This window comes from Halichoerus grypus, chromosome 3 (assembly GCF_964656455.1).
Source record: "Halichoerus grypus chromosome 3, mHalGry1.hap1.1, whole genome shotgun sequence".
In the NCBI taxonomy this organism is placed as follows: Eukaryota; Metazoa; Chordata; class Mammalia; order Carnivora; family Phocidae; genus Halichoerus; species Halichoerus grypus.
Window position 1 is genome coordinate 39,345,632 of NC_135714.1, and position 19,867 is coordinate 39,365,498.

The following is a 19,867-nucleotide window of genomic DNA, read 5'->3' on the forward strand; positions in this document are numbered from 1 at the left end:
CATAGTTCTTTACTTACTTCTACAATAAACAATCTACTATTTCTCTTCTACGCAGATTTTATTCTGTGGCAATGTAGGCTTTCCCCAATCAAAACAATGAATGCCTTCCTTCTGTTCAAAACATATTTTATACACTAACTAAATTAGTACAAATAACATGGAACCTACTTGCACTTGAAAATGAATTTCATTCTAACATTATTATTCTGAAAACTCCCTAACATTTTAATTCAGAAAATAATTGATGTTTTATGTGATTATGTATTTAACACATGCTTTGCAAAAATTTTAAAAATGTATACTTAGTAAACTTAAAAAATTCCATAACATACTTTTCATTGATTTACTCTTACTGAAAATTATTTCAATATAATAATGTAATATTGAAATTATGTTATTTCAATAAGGTGATGATGGTCAAAAAGTACAAACTTCCAGTTATAAACTAAATAATTCATGGAGATGTAATATACAACATGGTGACTATATTGTATTGTATATTTAAAAGTTGCTAAGAGAGTTGATTTTAAAAGTTCTCATTATAAGAAAAAGAAAATTTATAACTATGTGTGGTGATGGATGTTAACTAGACTTATTGTGGTGATCATTTGGCAATATATTCAAATATTGAATCATTATGTGGTACACCTGAAACCAATATAATGCTATATGTCAACTTTATCTCAAAAAAAAAAAATGAGCTTACAAGATACATCCACAAGCACACTCACTCAAATGTTCTTTCCCCCGCCCAAAATAAGAAAATTCTTTCTAATCTTATTTGATATTGTACTAGACATTCTCTGTTTGTCCCTCTGCATCTACCCTTCACCCTCCTCACCCTGCTCTGGGCTCTAGTGTTGACCATAAGAACCACCCAGCATCTCACCTATGCCTGTTTCAGAGGATGAGATTTGGGACTTTGGACCCAATAATGTTTGGATGAGATTTTAGATCTCATCTATTGTGGTCACATCAATAACACGCCCTTGCCCAATGGCTGTGGGTGAGTTCGGATGGTGGAAGGCCCCGGCAGATGGGAGGGCAGGAGTAGAGTGAGGTCAGAGTTATTTCTTTCTCCTCTCTCCTGCAGGGCTGACAGGCTGGCTGCTGGTGGCTATGCTCCTCTGCATAGGGTCGCAGGACTTGGCTGGTTGGAAGACCCCTTGCCCATAGCTAAAACTCTCTCCAGTCGCTGTCCGCCCTTTTTCCCCCTCCACGTCTTGGGTGGTGGAACTGCATCCCCTATCATGAGACCCTGATGCCTCCCATCATTTGGTCTCTTAACCTGTCCATACCTCTATAAATCTTCTCTTCAATAAACTCTTTTCAGTCACCCCTTTGAGTGTGCTGTCTTCTGCCAGACCCTCACGGAAACAGCTCCTCAGTATCCCAGCTGATTGCCTCAATCTCACATCCGGGATAATTTCTCTCCAGAAATAAAAGAATTCCAAGTTTTCACAAAAAAATTTCAGTTTCAAAGAATTACAAGTGGCTGTGATGGGTATGGGATATTTTCTCCTTTAACAAAAATAAACGGTGGTAGCTCGGGATAATTTCATTCCTCTCAGACACCTCTGTTACAACCGACTCTTATCACAGAATGATTTTGATTCCAAAATACCTGTCATCAGCATCACCGACGCACTCGGGGAAGGCGAGGCTACAGCCAAAAAGCATGATATGTTGGTAGCAGCTGAGGCGATGGAGGTACATGAAGAACTTGAGGAACTTCTCCACTTCCGTGTTTTTGACAATCGAGAAGAGAGGTGTTAGCGTGGTTTGGTAGGGCAGCATCTGACACTGGCTGTGGGTGATGTTCGTACAGGCACCTGGGAAGTCAAGATAAGTATATTTAAGAGCAGACATATCAGAATTATATGTTTACAAACTCACTCGGTATAACAGACTGACATGTTCATGAGATAAAATATATTCTGTAAGAGTGATTATAGATATACAATCAGACATACACAGACGTACAAATAAGTGTGGCGGCGTTTGTGCATAAGATAATGAAATCAAGCTACTAATATTCACAAAGGAATAGTATCTGTATCCTGGGCAAATATAGAGAAAAATACACTCTCACACCTTGCTGATGGGCACATAAGTTGGCAGGCACTATTTGGATCATAGCTAGGCAGGGCAATGTTATATATGTTATATATGTGTTATAGCTATAAAGCTATATATATATAAGAAGAGAGAGAGAGACACTTTAAATGCGTATCCCTTGGCACTGTAAAATTTCTTAAAATTTATTCTAAGGAAATAATCATGATTGTGAATATGGATTTATTTACAGGGATCTTCATCTCTGCACACTTTATAATTTTTAAAAGATACGAATCACCTAAACATTCACCGATGGGAATTGGTTTAAAATACTTTGAAACTCAAACAACAGAATACTTAGCTGTATGAGAGATGTTTTAGAAGACTAGTCAATCACATAGAATGGTGCTTGTAATAGATAAAAACAGCAAGTCACAAAAAAATTTGCATACCAGGATCCTGTTTTAAAAAATACATGATTAGGGGCACCTGGGTGGCTCAATCGTTAAGTGTCTGCCTTCGGCTCAGGTCATGATCCCAGGGTCCTGGGATGGAGCCCCGCATCGGGCTCCCTGCTCCGAGGGAAGCCTGCTTCTCCCTCTCCCACTCCCCCTGCTTGTGTTCCCTCTCTCACTGGCTCTCTCTCTGTCAAATAAATAAATAAAATCTTTAAAAAATAAAATAAAATAAAACATACATGGTTATACAAAGTTTTCCAGTCTTGTCCATGCCAACAATCCAGGGTCAGTCAGAGCCTCCAATTTCATTTTGTTTCATAGCTGGCTCTTCTCCCAAGCACTACCACCTCCACAGCCTCTCTTTCTCATTCCCTAAATTTGAATGTTTGGTGTCGTATAAATCAAAATATTAATATGAGTGCAGGTAATGGGATTTTAGGAGACTATTCTATTTTTCTTTCTTTAATTCTGTATTCTCTTACTGGTTTGTATGAAGATTTATTACTTTTGCTTTAAGAAGGAGATAAGTTAGGGGCGCTTGGGTGGCTCAGTCAGTTAAGCATTTATCTTCGGCTCAGGTCATGATCCTGGAGTCCCAGGATCGAACCCCATGGCAGGCTCCATGCTCAGCAGGGAGTCTGCTTCTCCCTCTGCCCCTCCCCCTGTCATGCTCTCTCTCTCTCTCTCTAATAAATAAATAAAATCTTTTTTTAAAAAAAGGAGATAATTAAAATTTCGGTTATTATTTAAATAAGCTACTATTTAAAAACAGCATCTTCACAAACAATAAATCATGGAACACTAAAAAAAAAAACAAAAAACAAAAACAAAAAATAAAATAAAAATAAAAACAGCATCTTCAGGCTTTGGAAAAGGAGTGAAAGTATTCATTCTAATTATGTTGAGAGGGGGGAGAACAGCAAGAAGGGAAAGAAGCTCAATAAGAAAGGAAACATCTTTTCTGATAACTATGTAATTCCCAGTCAAAGAAATAAAGAGAAAAACCTCTCCAAACCTAAGGCTAATTTCATTTTAATAAAAATAGTGTTAAAAAATAAGGCTGCATCTCTGATAAAATGGCCAAACTAACCCTTTGATCTGTAATACAGAATAAATACAGCCTACCACAGAAGGATCCCCAACCTCCGCATCTGCTTCCTTCACATAGGTCACCTCAGAGACTTTACTTCTGATCCTCTCACTGCCTTCCCTAGTCTCCTAAGTGCACTTCCTAATCTCACTTCTCTTTTTTCAAACCACTCTGAAAACTGCCCAAACTCTGTAGGAAGTCTTTCCCCCAAATGACTAGATTGTAGCCATTAGCTCAGTCTCATACTTCATGAAAAGACACACTCCACCATTGTTTTTATTATCCAACCCAAAATGAGCTGAGCTCAGTGGGGCAGGATCAAAACACTTTCCACTTTCAAAGGCTACAATGACATGTGGAATTTCTCTGCATGCTAGACCCTAGGATAGACTCGGCCAAAAATTTAAGGGCACAACACTTTTTTGGACCTCATCAAACTCAAGATACAAAATGGGAAAGAAAGGAGTGAGAGAAGAAGAAAATCCAAATTAAAATATTCAGACAGAACACAAATAGACACATAGACACATGAATTCAGCCGAACGTGAATGCCAAGGTAGGGGGTTCTGGGCAAGTTTCATGAATATGACAGTCAAGTCATTTAGTGAGGGAGGTTAAAATACATTTCAGTGTGGGAGAGCAACACAGGCAGGGAGATCATACAGACAGCAAACTTCAAAATGACCAATTGTATGTATTGTGCTACAAGCAGAGATGCTTACTTAAAAGAGCTAAGAGTAAGAGTTTTATTTCATCAAAAATATGAAATCATCTCTGGAAAATTCAATCTCAGAAAGCATTTATTGAAAACCAGCCTATGCCAGATACCAAAACACGTACTCAGCAGCTCTCATTCACAATTATCTCATTTTCACAACCTGGTAAAGTGATACTGCATCTATATTATACATGAGGAAACTCACTTTTAGAAAGTCTAAGACATCTGCCCAGCTAGGCAGAGCCGTTCTGTGGAAAATCCAGATCTTCAAACCTATGTGTTCTGAATAACTTCTATTTGGAGCCACCCTGGGCTAACATAAAATGGGGTTATTATGTTAAAAACAGACCTTAAAGAAGGTAATTCCTAATGGCCCATGAAAGGAAAAGACTAAAAAGTATGTCATGATATGTCACAAAGCCTGAATTTATATCCATAGATAACACACCCATGTATACTGACCACATGCTATTATTTATTTTATATTACATGATTTTCTGTAAGGTTCACAGCTTTGGAGTTTATACACTTGATGATAAACTATATTTGAAGTGATGAGATGACCAAAAGGCTAATTCACCCCCACCCCCATTCAGTAGCCAAAGAAACTACTGAATACTGAGAAATCATTGGAAAAATACAAGATAGTAAGGTAACTCGTATTTGGTGTGTTATTCTATGTTCATGGCAATGTGAGCTGCACACAAGAAAAAAAGATATTTCCTTCTCAGGAGATAGCGAAAGTTCCCATTCCCATAAGTATAGCATCCAAAGTGTTCCTACATCCCTTAATAACATCATCCTGTTCTATTTTCATTATAGTGTCAGGACTGCCTCATACAATCTTGTCTGTCTGTCTGTTTGTTTATTTATTTACTTATTTATTCCCAGTATTCATCCACATCACTAGAAATAACATCACTGGGATACCAAATAGTAGACACTCAATAGTTATTCACTGCATGAGTGCGGAGATTACATGGAACAAAGTCTTCCCACTAAAAGTTTTCTTATTAAACAAGATAGATGCTGATGTGAACAAGCCAGTATATCTGAGACCCAAAAGCACTAAGGTTGATGGCTATTATTGAGACTATTGTTTTTAATGATCTGTTCCCTAGAACTTACCATGGCCTAGGGAGTCATCCCATCCTATTCCTTCCACCAGACTGATTCCCATCCTGGACTCCCCTCTGGACTATAGTGCAGCAGTTGAAAGTAAAAGAGGAGGGACTGCCCTCCCTTTCCTCTACAAGGTATAACCTTTCATTATCCTTAAGCATGCTCAATTGCTTTTAGCACGAGACCTCAGCATAACAGAGAAAACATAGCAGAAATCATCATACTGCTGATGTTCAACTGATGTATCAACAGCGTTGGTACCTTCAGCAAGAAAAATATATTATTCACAGAAGATAGGGTGAGATAAGTTTACAATAAAAGCCTAAATAAATTAATTAGTTTCTATTCAGTTTGTCTCTTAATATAAAATATATTTTAAATTCCATTTCTACTTATTGTTTTATATTAAATACAACAGTTAAAGATAAGAAAAGAGATAAAAGATCCTTGAGTACTTTCTAGGCTGGATGTTTGCTAGGTACCTTATATACGGCACTTTACTTAACCTTCCTACTATCCTATGAGAAAGCTTTTTTTTTTTAAGATTTTATTTATTAATTTGACAGAGATAGATACAGCGAGAGAGGGAACACAAGCAGGGGGAGTGGGAGAGGGAGAAGCAGGCTTCTCGCAGAGCGAGGAGCCCGATACGGGACTCGATCCCAGGACCCTGGGATCATGATCTGAGCTGAAGGCAGACGCTTAATGACTGAGCCACCCAGGTGCCCTGAGAAAGCTTTTTTATTCCCACTCTATAGAAGATGAATCAGATTCAATGAGGATGAGAAAGTATTCGAGGTTACACTATGTTAAGCTGTAGAGTTGAAATTGAAACCAGGTCTTTCTGATCCCGTAACCTATTCTCTTCCTGTGTATGATTCTGCCAAAGATACTATTCCATTTTAAACACTGTAAATGTACTTCATTCATTGTAGAATATTTTGATGAATCTCCTTGGATTTAGCAATAGAGCTGCTTCTCCAAGATTGGCAAAAATTAAACTTTTTCAAAGAAAACAGTGAATTGGTTTATCGTCCTTACTGCGAGTCCATTTGGACTGGGAATGCTTAGTATCTTATCTATTCCTGGCTGGACCACAAAGTCAGCACAGGTCGAAACTACATCAGCAGAATGGTATAATGTAAGCCAGTCTCTATTCTAGATAACTTACACGAAAAGTTACATTTTGTCCAAATAATTTCTGGGACAAACCAATTTGAAAGGACTTTGTGTATTTAGGGAGATCCATAAGAAGGTTACAGAAAGATAAGAAGGAACACAAAGTTAAAGACAGGGCCTCTCTGTGAGGATCTGGGCTTCTTAAGTAACTCTGTAAACATCTTTGAATACAAACATGGTAACTATTTTATTTCTTATAAAAGAAAAATCAATGAATCAAAGTAAAACACATGAGTCAATTGTGGCATTTGTAATAAAGTCTTTACAGACATATTCAAGGACATAGGTAACCCAATGTCTTGCCAATTTATGCACAGGCAAAAAATATAAGTGCCTAGTTAATACAACACTGTATAAATTATCAAAGTTAAGTAAGACCTATCTACTCTTGCCAGAAGAAGCATGAGGATTGGGATTTAATATTTTCTATATAATTACATATATTCCAGATTTAACATTTTTAATACAACCTCAAGTCTCTTGGGAAAGTCTTTGCCAACCATTAAGCTTTGATATCCTACATATACCTATTACTGGGTCATTCTCTTGTATCATTCATATACACATATTCATACTACTTGATTCTAAGATGTTTGAATGGTAGCTAAGGGCACACAACTTGTTGTCATTCATTCATCCAACAAATATCTACTGTGGCAACACTGTAACAGTGAGGGGTCAATATTTTATTGTAAATTAATTATTCACATTCCATAGAACAAAGTAAGATGTAACATTTTAGCTGTCACATCTTCATCTGTCAGTCACTTTTCATTCATTTTTAAAGAACACATCTTGTCCCATATAATTATCTATCCTAGAATTGTGAATGATTGAATGATAACAATAATTCAGATATGTACTTTCACATTTGTAAAACACTTTTCCCACACATAGCATGGGGTGGTTGCACAGTCTGATTCAAATCCTGCCTTTATTATTCTGTATTTATGTGGCCTTTCACTAGGTCCTGAACTTCTCTGTTTATGTTTCTTCATCTGCAAAGTACTGTATTTTGAGTTATTATAAAGATTAAGTGATGCTTTTACAATGCCTACCATTAGCACATATGATAAACTATAAAACTTTTTGCTGGGGTGCCTGGGTATCTCAGTTGGTTAAGCATCTGCCTCTGGCTTGGGTCATAATCCCAGAGTCCTGGGATCCAACCCCACTGGGGCTCCCTGCTCAGTGGGGAGTTTGTTTCTCCCTCTCCCTCTGCCCCTCCCCCTCCCCCTGCTCATGCTCTCTCTCTCTTTCTCAAATAAATAAATTAAATCTTGAAAAAAAATTGGTAACAAATCAGCCTCAAGTTGAGCTGATATTTACCTTTTTACTCTCTGAATTTACAAAGAAAGATTCTACAGGGAATAAGATTGTAAGGGAGGACCTGTTCTACATACTGAAAAGAAAATATTTAAAATAAATTTCTAGTTTTTGGAATGCATATGACATACTATTTCTTTTTAATAAATATACCTTTTATCTTATTACAAGGCAATGTAAGATTAAAAAATAAAAGTAAAACATGAGCAACCACTCAACAACAACAACAAAAGGAGGAAGAACGGAATAGTTCTTGTTGGTTGTAGGCTCAGTTTCAACTCCCCCATCCCTAAATGAATAGCAGTCATGAATTTTCAGAGGCCTCTCCCTAGCCCTAGCTCCAGGCATGAGTCCTGACGAGGCCAATGACAATTAGTTCATGGCATTGCTTGGCACTGTACTTTATTCAAGGGCAAATAAGAGACTGAAGTTGGTCCAATCACAGTAAAACCCAGGAACAGAATGGACTACATAATTTGGGGCACCCAGGGTAAATTGCAAATGTAGGGCCCCTGGTTCAAAAACTATTTTATATTATTTTATTTATATTATTTATAATATTTATATGAAATTATATTATCATTAATAATTTCAACAAAGTGACAGCAGAGCATTAGACAACACATGGAGTCCTATGCTTAGAACTCTGTGTAACTATATAGGTCGGAATGCTTATGAAGCCAGCAAATGATTAGAAAGGAATCCTCCCTCCAGAAAACTCTATAACTCCCCATATAGGGATTTTTGAGAAGCTGCCCCAGGATTTCTCTAGAACATTAGATAAGAAGTAAAGGTGATCAGTTTAAGAGTTTTGGGGGCCTCCAATATGGAGAACTTCTGTCTTTTTAAAAGAGGCAGAGATATCCAAACACATAAGCATCTCTGGCTTTGTCACCCATTCAAATGTCACATAAAAGTAGTACCTCTTCTCCGGAAACCAGATGCATCTACAAACTGCATCTCAGCTCCAGCCTGGACAGTCACACATCTCTCCAGGGAAGCTACCCACACAGGACTGGTAAGGAGGCCATGCCCTACCCTTGTAAGTAGACACTTATCTCCCAAGTTTAGCTTAGGAGACAAAACATGGTCTGATTCTAGTTTTCCAACTATTGTGCTGAAATGTTTGTTGCTTTATACCTGCTTCTAAATTATAGCAGACATAATAAGGCCAACCCATCATGAGTCAGTCATTTTGAGTTCTTGATACATAGGGAGTTTCTCAAGAAAATATTAATGGCTATACTGTATCTCTACTCTGGATAGATTCGACAAATTTGGTCACACTGTAACTGAAGACATTTGTTGAACATTAAGAAAACTGTTTCTTCTTTATCTAGAAGATATTAACAGAAAATTTTAGAATACTTTTCTCCTACTCATTACCAACTCTAGTAGATAATGTCAATCCACTTGTCAGATGACAAAAAACAGAACTCTGTGTAAAACCCGGCCTTGGAAAAAATGTAAATGCTGAAACCTCTCTACTCTTTGCCTCTCTTGTGTTAGGGTGAAAATGGAAGGAAGTAACTGGAGTAGAGGGCTCTGGGATAATAAAGCTGAAATAGAGAAACACAGGAAGCTTAAACATGTAAATGAATGTATAGAGTTGAAATAGCAAAGAAGCAGAGTCAAAATTAGTGAGACTGGCCCAGATTCAAATGGGGCAGATATAATGCAAACCTAGAGAGGCAGAGATTAGAATAGTGCATGGAACTATGGAATATCCAACACAAAAAACCCAAGAGGGGTCAATTCAATTTTGTTTCTAGAGACACTGTAATTTTTCTTATAATTGAAAAATGTTGAAATATGAATTTTAATAATGATGAATTAAATATTTAATATAGGGTTAACATATTGTTGTATAAAGCCTTTGCTTTCTCTAGATGATTTCTTAAAATTATGAAATAGAGTATTTTAATTAAAAACTAGCTAATATCAAAATTCCTCTGTTCAATTAGAGGAGCAAATTTAAACTCTACTATAAGAGGCCCTAGAAAAAAGTCCTTTAAAAAGGATTCTAACAAAATTGATAAAATATTGATAAGCTGGGAGAGGGCACATTGAGATTCATTGTACTATTTTTTCTACCTTGTGTGTGATTAAAAATTTCTGTGTAAAATGATTTCTTTTTAAAGAATGAATTCCAAAATATTGCAAAATAAATAACCTGAAAGTTCACCCATGATAAACATCTAGAAATATTTTGTAAAATAAAACAAACTTCTTTTATGTGAACAGCTGAACTATCCATAAAATAAAAGGAAACCTCAAGATTCCAGAAATGTAACAGCAAACTGAAAACAAGAGCAATGAGCACATGAGCTGACATCACAGGAATCTGATATCACATGAGTGGCTATCATGAGCCAATACAGCAATGACCTTGTCTTAGAGGAAGTTATCTTCTCAATAAAGAAATAAAGGCTTGAATCCACAAGAAGCACAAAGAGGAAACAAGACCCCCACAAAAAACAGGGAACCAACTAGCTCAGGCATATGATGAGGACACTTATCTCACTCTGCCTAGATTCTGGTTTGAAAGAAAAACCTTTCTTTAGGTACGTTTTACCAGAGCCCTAGCCCTCCCAAGGGTTTGAATTTACAATTACACATGTGATCTAAAAACCACACAAGCCAAATGTTAACATAAAAATTGGCCCCGGGGCAGGGATACCTTGGGGTGCCTGGTCAAACAAAACACAAAATTGTCCTAGAGTGACATGCCCTGAATCCAAGGAAGTTTATAATCCAACTCATAAAATAAACAGGAACCCAAGCCATTAAGAGAAAGAAAAATCATTGGTCATAACCAGCATCAGTATTAAAAGTCTGAGAACTTCAGAAAACTGAAGGTTGTCTGGAGGCTATTAAACAAGTATGAATGAAACAACTAAAGACAAAAATGTAGTCATTTGAATGACATACTGTAAATTGAAAACTGGAAGATTTGAAAAGAAACCAAACAGAACCTCTAGAAATGAAAAATATATATCAACACTAAAATTTAAAACTCAGTGAATAGAGTAAAATAGAAGATTAGATACTGCTGAAGAGAGAACTAAAGAACTAGAAGACAAATCCGAGAAAATACATCAGAATTCAGCACAGAGATTAACAGAGGATGGATGAGAATGTCCAACCTAAGAGTAATTAGAGTTCCAGAAAGAGAGAATAGAAACATCAGGAGGGAAGTTATATTCATAGGGTTAATAGCTGAGAACTCTCCCAAATTGAAGAAATACCTGAATCCTCAGATTCAAGAAGCACATCTTCTAGACAAGATACATAAAAAGAAATCCACATCATATCCATTTTAATAAAACCAGAAAAGGTAAGAAAAACTTTTTAAAGCTTCCAAGACAAAATTCCAAAATTTAAATTGGCACTAAGGTTTCTGATAGCATTGAATAATCCATATAAATGTGAAATAAAATTCTTAAATTGATGAGAGAAAAAAAAAACTGTCAACTTAGCTAAACAATCATGCCATAGTGAGGGGGAAAATAAAGACATTTTAAAACAAATCAAAACTGAAATAGTATTCACTGGGAGAACTCCCAAGGAGTAATTCAGTTAAGAAGAGAATTTGACCCAGAAGGAAGAAGCAGGATGCAAGAAGTAATGGTAATTATTAAAACATGTATACTTGAAATCCTTCACAATATTGAAAAGTAGTGCAACAGTCTTCTTTGTTTAAGGGCTTCTTTAAATTTTAGGGTTTGAGTACCTGCTTCTAAATTATAGCAGACATAATAAGGCCTTATTTATTTATTACTTATTTATTACTTATTTCTTACTTATTTATTATTAAACCAGAAACCTAGGGCTTATTGTTTTGATTGCTCAAAAACATAAAGAAAAATAAGAGTATCCCCCATTTTTTGAAGTTTGAAAAAAAACGAAACTCTATGCCATGGATACAGAAAGGAACTAAAAAAGAAAATGACATATTTTAAGTTAAATCATATTATTGAATTATTTTGATTTCAGAATTTTAAACTATATATTTGTTGCCTATATTTCCCTATCCTATGTAAATCTTTATTAAATCCCTACTATTATAAGGTATGCAAAACTCCCTATATAACTAGCAATGAAATGAGGTAAGCATAAGTAGAAATTTATTTTAAAATAAATATTATTAGATAAATATAATTAGTAGATAAATATTAATAGTATCTACTTAATAGAGCTTTCATGTAAGGTATACAGTACAATACTTGACACACAATAAGTGTGACATTATTTTCTAGTCTTTTTTTTCTTTCAAAAGATACATTTTACTTAACATAAAATGAATATATATAGCATTACAGTGTATTACAATGCTTTGTATATATGCAATGTACATACTATTTTGTAGCCTACTTATTCCACTCACTAATATATGTTCATTTCCACATTTCTCCAGAAAAGACATACAGACGACCAACAGACACAGGAAAAGATTTCATCATCACTTACCATCAGGAAAATGCTAATCAAAACTACAATGAGATATCACATCACACCTGACAGAATGGCTAAAATCGACAACACAAGAAACAACAGATGTTGGCGAGGATGTGGAGAAAAAAGAACCCTCTTGCACTGTTGGTGGGAATGCAAACTGATGCAGCCACTCTGGAAAACAGTATGGAGGTCCCTCAAAGAGTTAAAAATAGGACTACCCTACGGGCCAGCAATAGCACTACTGAGTATTTACCCAAAGAATACAAAAACACTAATTCAAAGGGATAAATGCACCCCTATGTTTATATAGTAGAATTATTTACAGTAGCCAAGATATGGAACCAGCCCAAGTGTCCACCAACTGATGAATGGATAAAGAAGATGGGGTATATATATATACAATGGAATATTAGCCATAAAAAATAATGAAATCTCATAATTTGCAAGGACATGGATGGAGCTAGTGAGTATAATGCTAACCACAATAAGTCAGTCAGAGAAAGACAAATACCATATGATTTCACTCATATGTGGAATTTAAGAAACAAAACAAAGGAGCAAAGGGAAAATAGAGAGAGAGAGAGTGGCAAACCAAGAAATAGATTCTTAATTATAGAGAACACCTCACACCTGTTAGGATAGCTATTTGATAATAGCTAGACAAGAGATAACAAGTGTTGATGAGGATGTAGAGAAAGGAGAATCCTTGTACAGTGTTGATGGGAATGTAAATCGGTGTGGTCGCTATAAAACACAGTGTAGAGATTCCACCAAAATTAAAAATAAAAATACCATATCACCCAGCAATTCCACATCTGGGAAAGTGGCATTTCTTTTTTATCTGAAGAAAACAAAAATGCCAATTTGAAAAGATATATGCACCCCATGTTCATTGCAGCACGAGTTACAACAGCCAAGATGTGGAACAACAGAAGTGTCCATTGAAAGATGAATGGATAAAGAACATGTAATGGGATATTATTTGGTCATAAAAAGAAATCCTGTCAATAGCAATAACATGGATAAACCCAGAGAGAGACAAATACCATATGGTATCATTTATATGTGGAATATTAAAAAAAAAGGACTTCACAGAAACAGAGAATAGAGTAGTGGTTGCTAGGAACTGAGGGGAAATAAGGGGTTGTAGATCAAAGGGTACAAATTTTCAGTTACAAGATGAATAAGTTCTGAGGACCTAACTAACATATAGCAGGGTGACTATAGTTAACAATACTGTATGATAGACTTGATATTTGCTAAGAGTAAAAGTGTTCTCACCACACACACACAGAGTTAACTACATGAAGTGATGGATGTGTTAATTACCTTGATCTTGGCAATCATGTCAAAATGCATATGTATTTCAAATCACCACATTTTACACTTTAAATATATGCAAATGTTTGTCAATTTTTCCTCAATAAAGCTGGGAGAAAAAAAAGACTACTTGTTGAGTTTAAACCTTCTTGGCAACTCTTTTGGTGCTTAGAGTTCATCCACTAGGGATGTACAATCAAAATATTCTAAGTTCAGTGGAGATAATTCTTTTATTTTGGATGGTTGAGTCACTAACTTGATATACAGTTAGATAATTTATTGCCTTGTTTTCAATTTTTAATGAATTTTTTCCTCTGGTCTAATTGTTTATTAAATGAGTCCTTTACCTGATTCTTAATCAAAACTACACGAAAGGTACATTTAAAAATGTCTTATTTGCATCCCTGTCACTTCCTTCATGTTCTTCTTCACCAATAAAAAAACATTTTTATTAGTTTTTGGTGTATCCTCCCTCTGTTTATTTTTTAACATAAGTAAATAAATACATTTTCCCTTTCCAATTTATCACACAAAAGGTGGCATATTTTATACATTGTTTTGCACCTTGATTTATTGATTCATGATTTAGTCTAGAGATCACTGTATATATCAGTGTGTAGAGATCTACCTCATTATCTTCCCAGATGTATCTTACACTATTGCTTGGCTATACCACGTTTTTTTTTTTTTAACAGTTCCCTCCTAATGGACAGTTAGAATATTTTCATTCTTCTGGAATTACAAATAATGTCAAAGCATCCAGGTTTTTGAGAGATACTCCTTATTGGATTAAAGATATTTTCTTCCTTGTTTAGTGTCAAATTTTAACAAATGCTTTTGCTTCAGCAATTGAGATGATCAGTAAAAGAAATCTACTTTATTAATTAAATTAGGAGACCTATGAATGAAGTGTCTAATATTAAGCCATCCTTGTATTTCCACAATAAGGCCTATTGTGTTAAAATGCAATATAATTTTAGGTGTTAATAGATTTGGTTGCTGATATTTTATTTAATAGCTTTGCATTAAATGTGAGATTTGTATTAGTCTACCCAGGCTGCCATCACAGAATACTATAGACTGGGTGGCTTAAAGAACAAAAATTTATTTTCTCCCAGTTCTGGAGCTGGAAGTCTAAGATCAAAGTGACAGCATGGTGGGTTTCTGAGGAAAGCTCTTCCCTTGGGTTATAGAGGATGTCTTCTCACTCTGTGCTCACTGTGTGCTCACATGACCTCTTTTTTGTATGGGCATGGAAAGAGCAAGTTTTCTGGTGTCTTCTCTTAAAGGAAGGACACTTAATCCCATCATGATGGTCCCACCTCATGACCTCCTCTAGCTCTAATTACTTCCCAAAGTCCCCATCTCCAAATACCATCACATTGGGTGTCAAAGCTTCAACATACGAGTTTTAGAGGGATAGAAACATTCAGTCCATAACATTCCACCCTTGGTCCCCCAAAATTCATGTCCTTATATGCAAAATATATTTATTCTATCCCCAAAGCCCCAAAGTCTAAGTCATTCCAGCATCAACTCCAGAGTCTTACCTAAATATTATCTAAATCAGATGTGGGTGAGACCCAAAGCACAATTCATCCTGAGGCAAAATTCCTCTCCAGTTGTGAAACTGTGAAACCTGACAAGTTATGGGCTTCCAAAATACAATGGTGGGACAGGCAGAGGATAGACATCCCCATTCCCAAAGGGAGAAATAGGAAATAAGGAAGGGGTGATGGGTCCCCACCTTAACACTGACAGTGAGTGATGTGTCCCCACACATTACTTGCTTCACTGTCTCTCATGATGGGCTATAACATGGCCACTTAGCCAATCCCCAAACTCTAAAACAAGTAAAAAGTTAATTCATTTCTTTCCCATGGCAACCCTCTCATATTATTTATTTTTAAAAATTTCTGTTGACCTTAAAAGATACATAATATGGTAACACACGATGGCTTAATAGCCATCAAGTTATCATAAATCAGTTTCTTAAAATGCATATCCTTTGTCTAGTACACATTTCTAAACATATAACCAAAGCAGAAACAAACTCTGTGAGTTGGTTACTTAATAAACAATGAAAGATTGGAAAGAAATTTCAAGGAGGGAATTGTGTAATTCCAGACCTCCCACTTTCTGAGGTGATAAAATTCTCAATAGTACCTATAAAAGCAAGGTTGGCCTTCACATAAAATTGAAAACTACAGGCTCGGTTCAAATTATCTAAGTTAATTATATTCTAACTAAATTTTTAAATTTAATAGTGATACAGTATATTTTCATTAAAAATGAAAAATCCAGGTCAAACCTTTAAACTGAAATTAACTTTTATAATTATAAATAAAACTTTATTGTTTGGAAAAATGATATATTTATTATAGCTTAAATATGGTATGAATTAACAATTTTATCTATTAAAGAAATAAGAAGAATTGAAATAGATCATGTTTTCCTCTGTCCCTGACCCTCTCTTATAGAATTTCTCAGTTTGTTTATGTCTCAAGGCAGTTACTAGACAGTGGCTACTTAGGGACAGGATTTCTCTATCTGATCCAATTTTATAGTACACAGCCAAACCCCAGAGCTTGGCACCCAATAAACAGCTGCTGATGAATAAATGGTGCTTCCCAGAATATCCTAAACTCTCGGAAATTGAGATGTCTCGCAAAGCTTGGAGGAGCACATAAACATCAGAATGAGTTTACACCAATTAACATAATTATAAACAAGTACTGTAAGTTTTATCAGTTCAAACACCACATGCAAATATTAGGTTAATGATGCAGAGGAGCAAAATATAAGAATAAAATATGTTAACAATAAAAGACAAGGAGCGGTTTGCATCAAATGTAAATTGATGCAAAGTTTTTGGCTTACAAAATTCATTATCATATTCATTTCAACTACAAGTAAGTGAAAAGTCATATTCTCCAAAGGCACAAGTAACAGCAAACAGATTCCCACAGACAGTTTTTTTGCTTTCAACACAGAATTGTACAAAGACCAAAAACCTAAGACAGTCAGCAAATTGAATGATTCAGGCAAAAGAATATACACAATGCCAAATTTCTTTCAGAACCAGAGAGTAGAATAAATTACACAGGTTTTTTTTTTTTTTAACTTTTATCTAAGAATTTGGCTTTTAAAAGATCGTTTTTATCCTTGAATTGGATCAGGACTGTGTTTGCAATGTAGTATCACCACGCTATTGTTTTGTTTTGTTTTGTTTTTCTTTTTTCTCTATACTGATCAAGGATATTGGGCTGTTCTTCCTGAAGAGGAAACTGTGATAATGATTCTGGAGAGGAAAATTTTGAACCACAAGCCTTTGACACAACTATTTAACTCTGACTCTCATTTGCTACAGTAATGTGTTATAGGCACGATGCCTTTGGGGGAACATGTCACCTGTGGAATATTGCAGGTTCATTTTGGAAAGAAGGTCAGGAAGTCTTACCCAGAGATCTTCGAGAAGGGAAGACTGGGACCGTAGTCAATGGAGAGTGAACCAGTGACCAATCCATTACCCCTTTCAAAAGCCTACCTCTGCAAGTGATTGAGTTTGCTTTCTCAGGAAGAGAACCCAGTACTTCCCAAGGACAGTCATCTAAAGATGAAATAAGGAGAAAGGAAAGGAGAGTGGGGCGGGGGGGGGGGGGAATCCATTACTACATTTGAAATTCCTTTCTCTCTTTCCCAAGTATTGTGCAGGTCTTTACTAGAATGCTACCGTGCTAACCAGAAAAACATGCAACAATTATTTAAATGTTTCACTTGGTTCTTGCTTAGATGTTGATTCTAGCCAGAAGCCCATTTCCGAATCTCATAACTATTCTTCAAGCCTGAAGAATATGATTTAATATACAGAAGAGGGCAACCGACTGGACTTGAACATTGGTGTCTAACACTATGGTCAGCAGAGCACATAAGCAATAGTGTCCAGGGTCATGACTAGAGTAAATTTTGGAGTAGCAAATTCCTAATGAAGCAGCTTAAACAGACCTTAGACTCTTCCAGGTATCAAAAAAAAAACTCTTTTCATCTGGAGTATGTATTCTTAATCATAATCCAAAGACCCCAAGGGACCCATACATAGAATTTTTATTGTCTATGAAGAACCTGGGTTGGAGAAAAATAGCATTTCTATTTCCATTAACCTCCAACTGAAATTTAGAATACTTAAATTATCAATGTAGGTAACAAATGTAGAAAAACAAATTAAAAATTATACATGATATTTTCATATCAACATGGAGCTGTGGCAGACATTTCAAAATATTATTTATGCTCATCCCTGTTATAAAATTATAGTTATTGACCTACTGCTAGATATCATTATTTAATAGACACACGAATTACTGTATCATTAATTTATGTTTCTAATATTTTGATAACTGAATTTTAATAAAATTGCCTTCCTTTGTGATTCTGTGTAATTTATCTTAAGCACCAAAACATTATTCTGAGAAGGCACCTACAGGCCTCACCAGATTGCCAAAGCAGTCCTTGGCACCAAAAAAGTTCAGAAGCTCTGCCATAGAGCCTTGCTGCTTTTTCTGGGTTTGTGACACAAACAGCTAGAATTCTGTTACCCGAAAGCAGTATTTTGCAAGCTGAAAATTGTTACAGGCATTCTTACAGGGAGAAAGTTATGCAGGTGTATATATAATTAGATATAAACCACTTTATGCCTATAGATCTAGCACAACTACAAAATTAGTATGTATAATTTAAATAGAAACAAAATTACAAAGCTAATGAAATTTAAGTTAATTATATTAATGAATAATAATAACATTATTCTATGAAAAGTATGGTGCTGAGTCCCAAGTTCTTCTGTACTTAGGAAGCTTATACCACCATGTATCCCAGCTGAGCAAGTGGGTCACCATTTTTCTGTTTGAATTGCCATGAAGGTGCCCTTTGTACAAGAAGCCAGTACATACTTTCATTCTGCAACTGAGAAGAATATCTATCAAGTATGCCTCTGTCCGTTTCTTGATGGCTGGCAAACGTCTAGGCAATACAGCTTAGCAGTAACATAAATCATAAATAGAAACTCAAATACAGGCACCAAAATTCCACGTAAGTACTTGTTATAAGATGGTTACCCAGGTTATTGAGGTCAGACTTACAGTAGTTATTTTTTTTATCACTGAAATGAAAGCATATATTTAAGAAATTATTATAGAGAATTCTTGGATCCTCAGAATACATCTGAGTCCCTCAAACCCCAGATGGAAAAGTACTGTCCAACAAAAAGCAAGGAATGCTAAGGATACAATTTTGGGCACATTTAATCTGTTCACTCATCCCCATCTACACATATGAGCACAGATAAGCACAGATCCCCACTCCAAGCAGCATAATAATCCATAGTCAGTAAGCTATAGAGGTGGGTGCATTACTCTGAGGACAGCAGAACTGACTTTAAAAAATATAATGAAGACATCCAGTGTTCTATTGTTGATAAGATTAGAAAATGTCAGGGAAAAAGGAGAAGGGACTTAACGTGATTTCAGATGTCTAATTAGACTCTAATTAGACTCCCTCTTCCCAAAATCCCCCTTTGTAGAGTTGCCTGATGAATAGTAATCCAGGCAAAACTTCAAGACTCTGATCCCCTTAGCATCATACTCTTGGCAGAACTTACTTTCAAGCTAATAGAAACACCATGTTACAAACAGAAAACTAGGAAGAAAGAATAACTTTAGGGTTTTTGACTGGTGTGTAAGCTCTCTACACTCAGCAATTTTTTTTATTATGTTATGTTAATCACCCATACATTACATCATTAGTTTTTGATGTAGTGTTCCATGTACACTCGGCAAATTTTTAGCATGTGATCAGGGCACTTTTGGTACAAAGTTATCAGTGCTAATAAATCTTTTTTTAAAAGTGAATGAGAGGCATGATGCATTTTCATCTGATACAGATGATTACGGAGCTGGTTATCAAAGAGCATGATAACAGAATACTTGAAGCTTCTAGCACATTACCCCACTCTTTTCTCACTTTAATTCCTGACCAGAGTTTCTAGGTTACTTCATTGTGCACCAAATTATTTTTAACCCAAAAGCTGTTGGTTGGTCAAAGAGTTTTTTCCTTTCCTTAGAATTCAATTTATGTTTAAAT

The 19,867-nt window shown here is 35.6% G+C and overlaps 1 protein-coding gene across 1 annotated transcript in view; it reads right to left on the bottom strand.

Annotated features, from left to right (window-relative positions):
• The window catches only part of CORIN (corin, serine peptidase), a 197,846-nt gene that overhangs the window by 160,693 nt on the left and 17,286 nt on the right, over nucleotides 1–19,867 (bottom strand). The window contains exon 3 of the mRNA XM_036096676.2: nucleotides 1,625–1,832. Within this exon, the coding sequence (XP_035952569.1) occupies nucleotides 1,625–1,832 (208 nt within the window). The remainder of the gene's footprint in view (nucleotides 1–1,624; nucleotides 1,833–19,867) is intronic.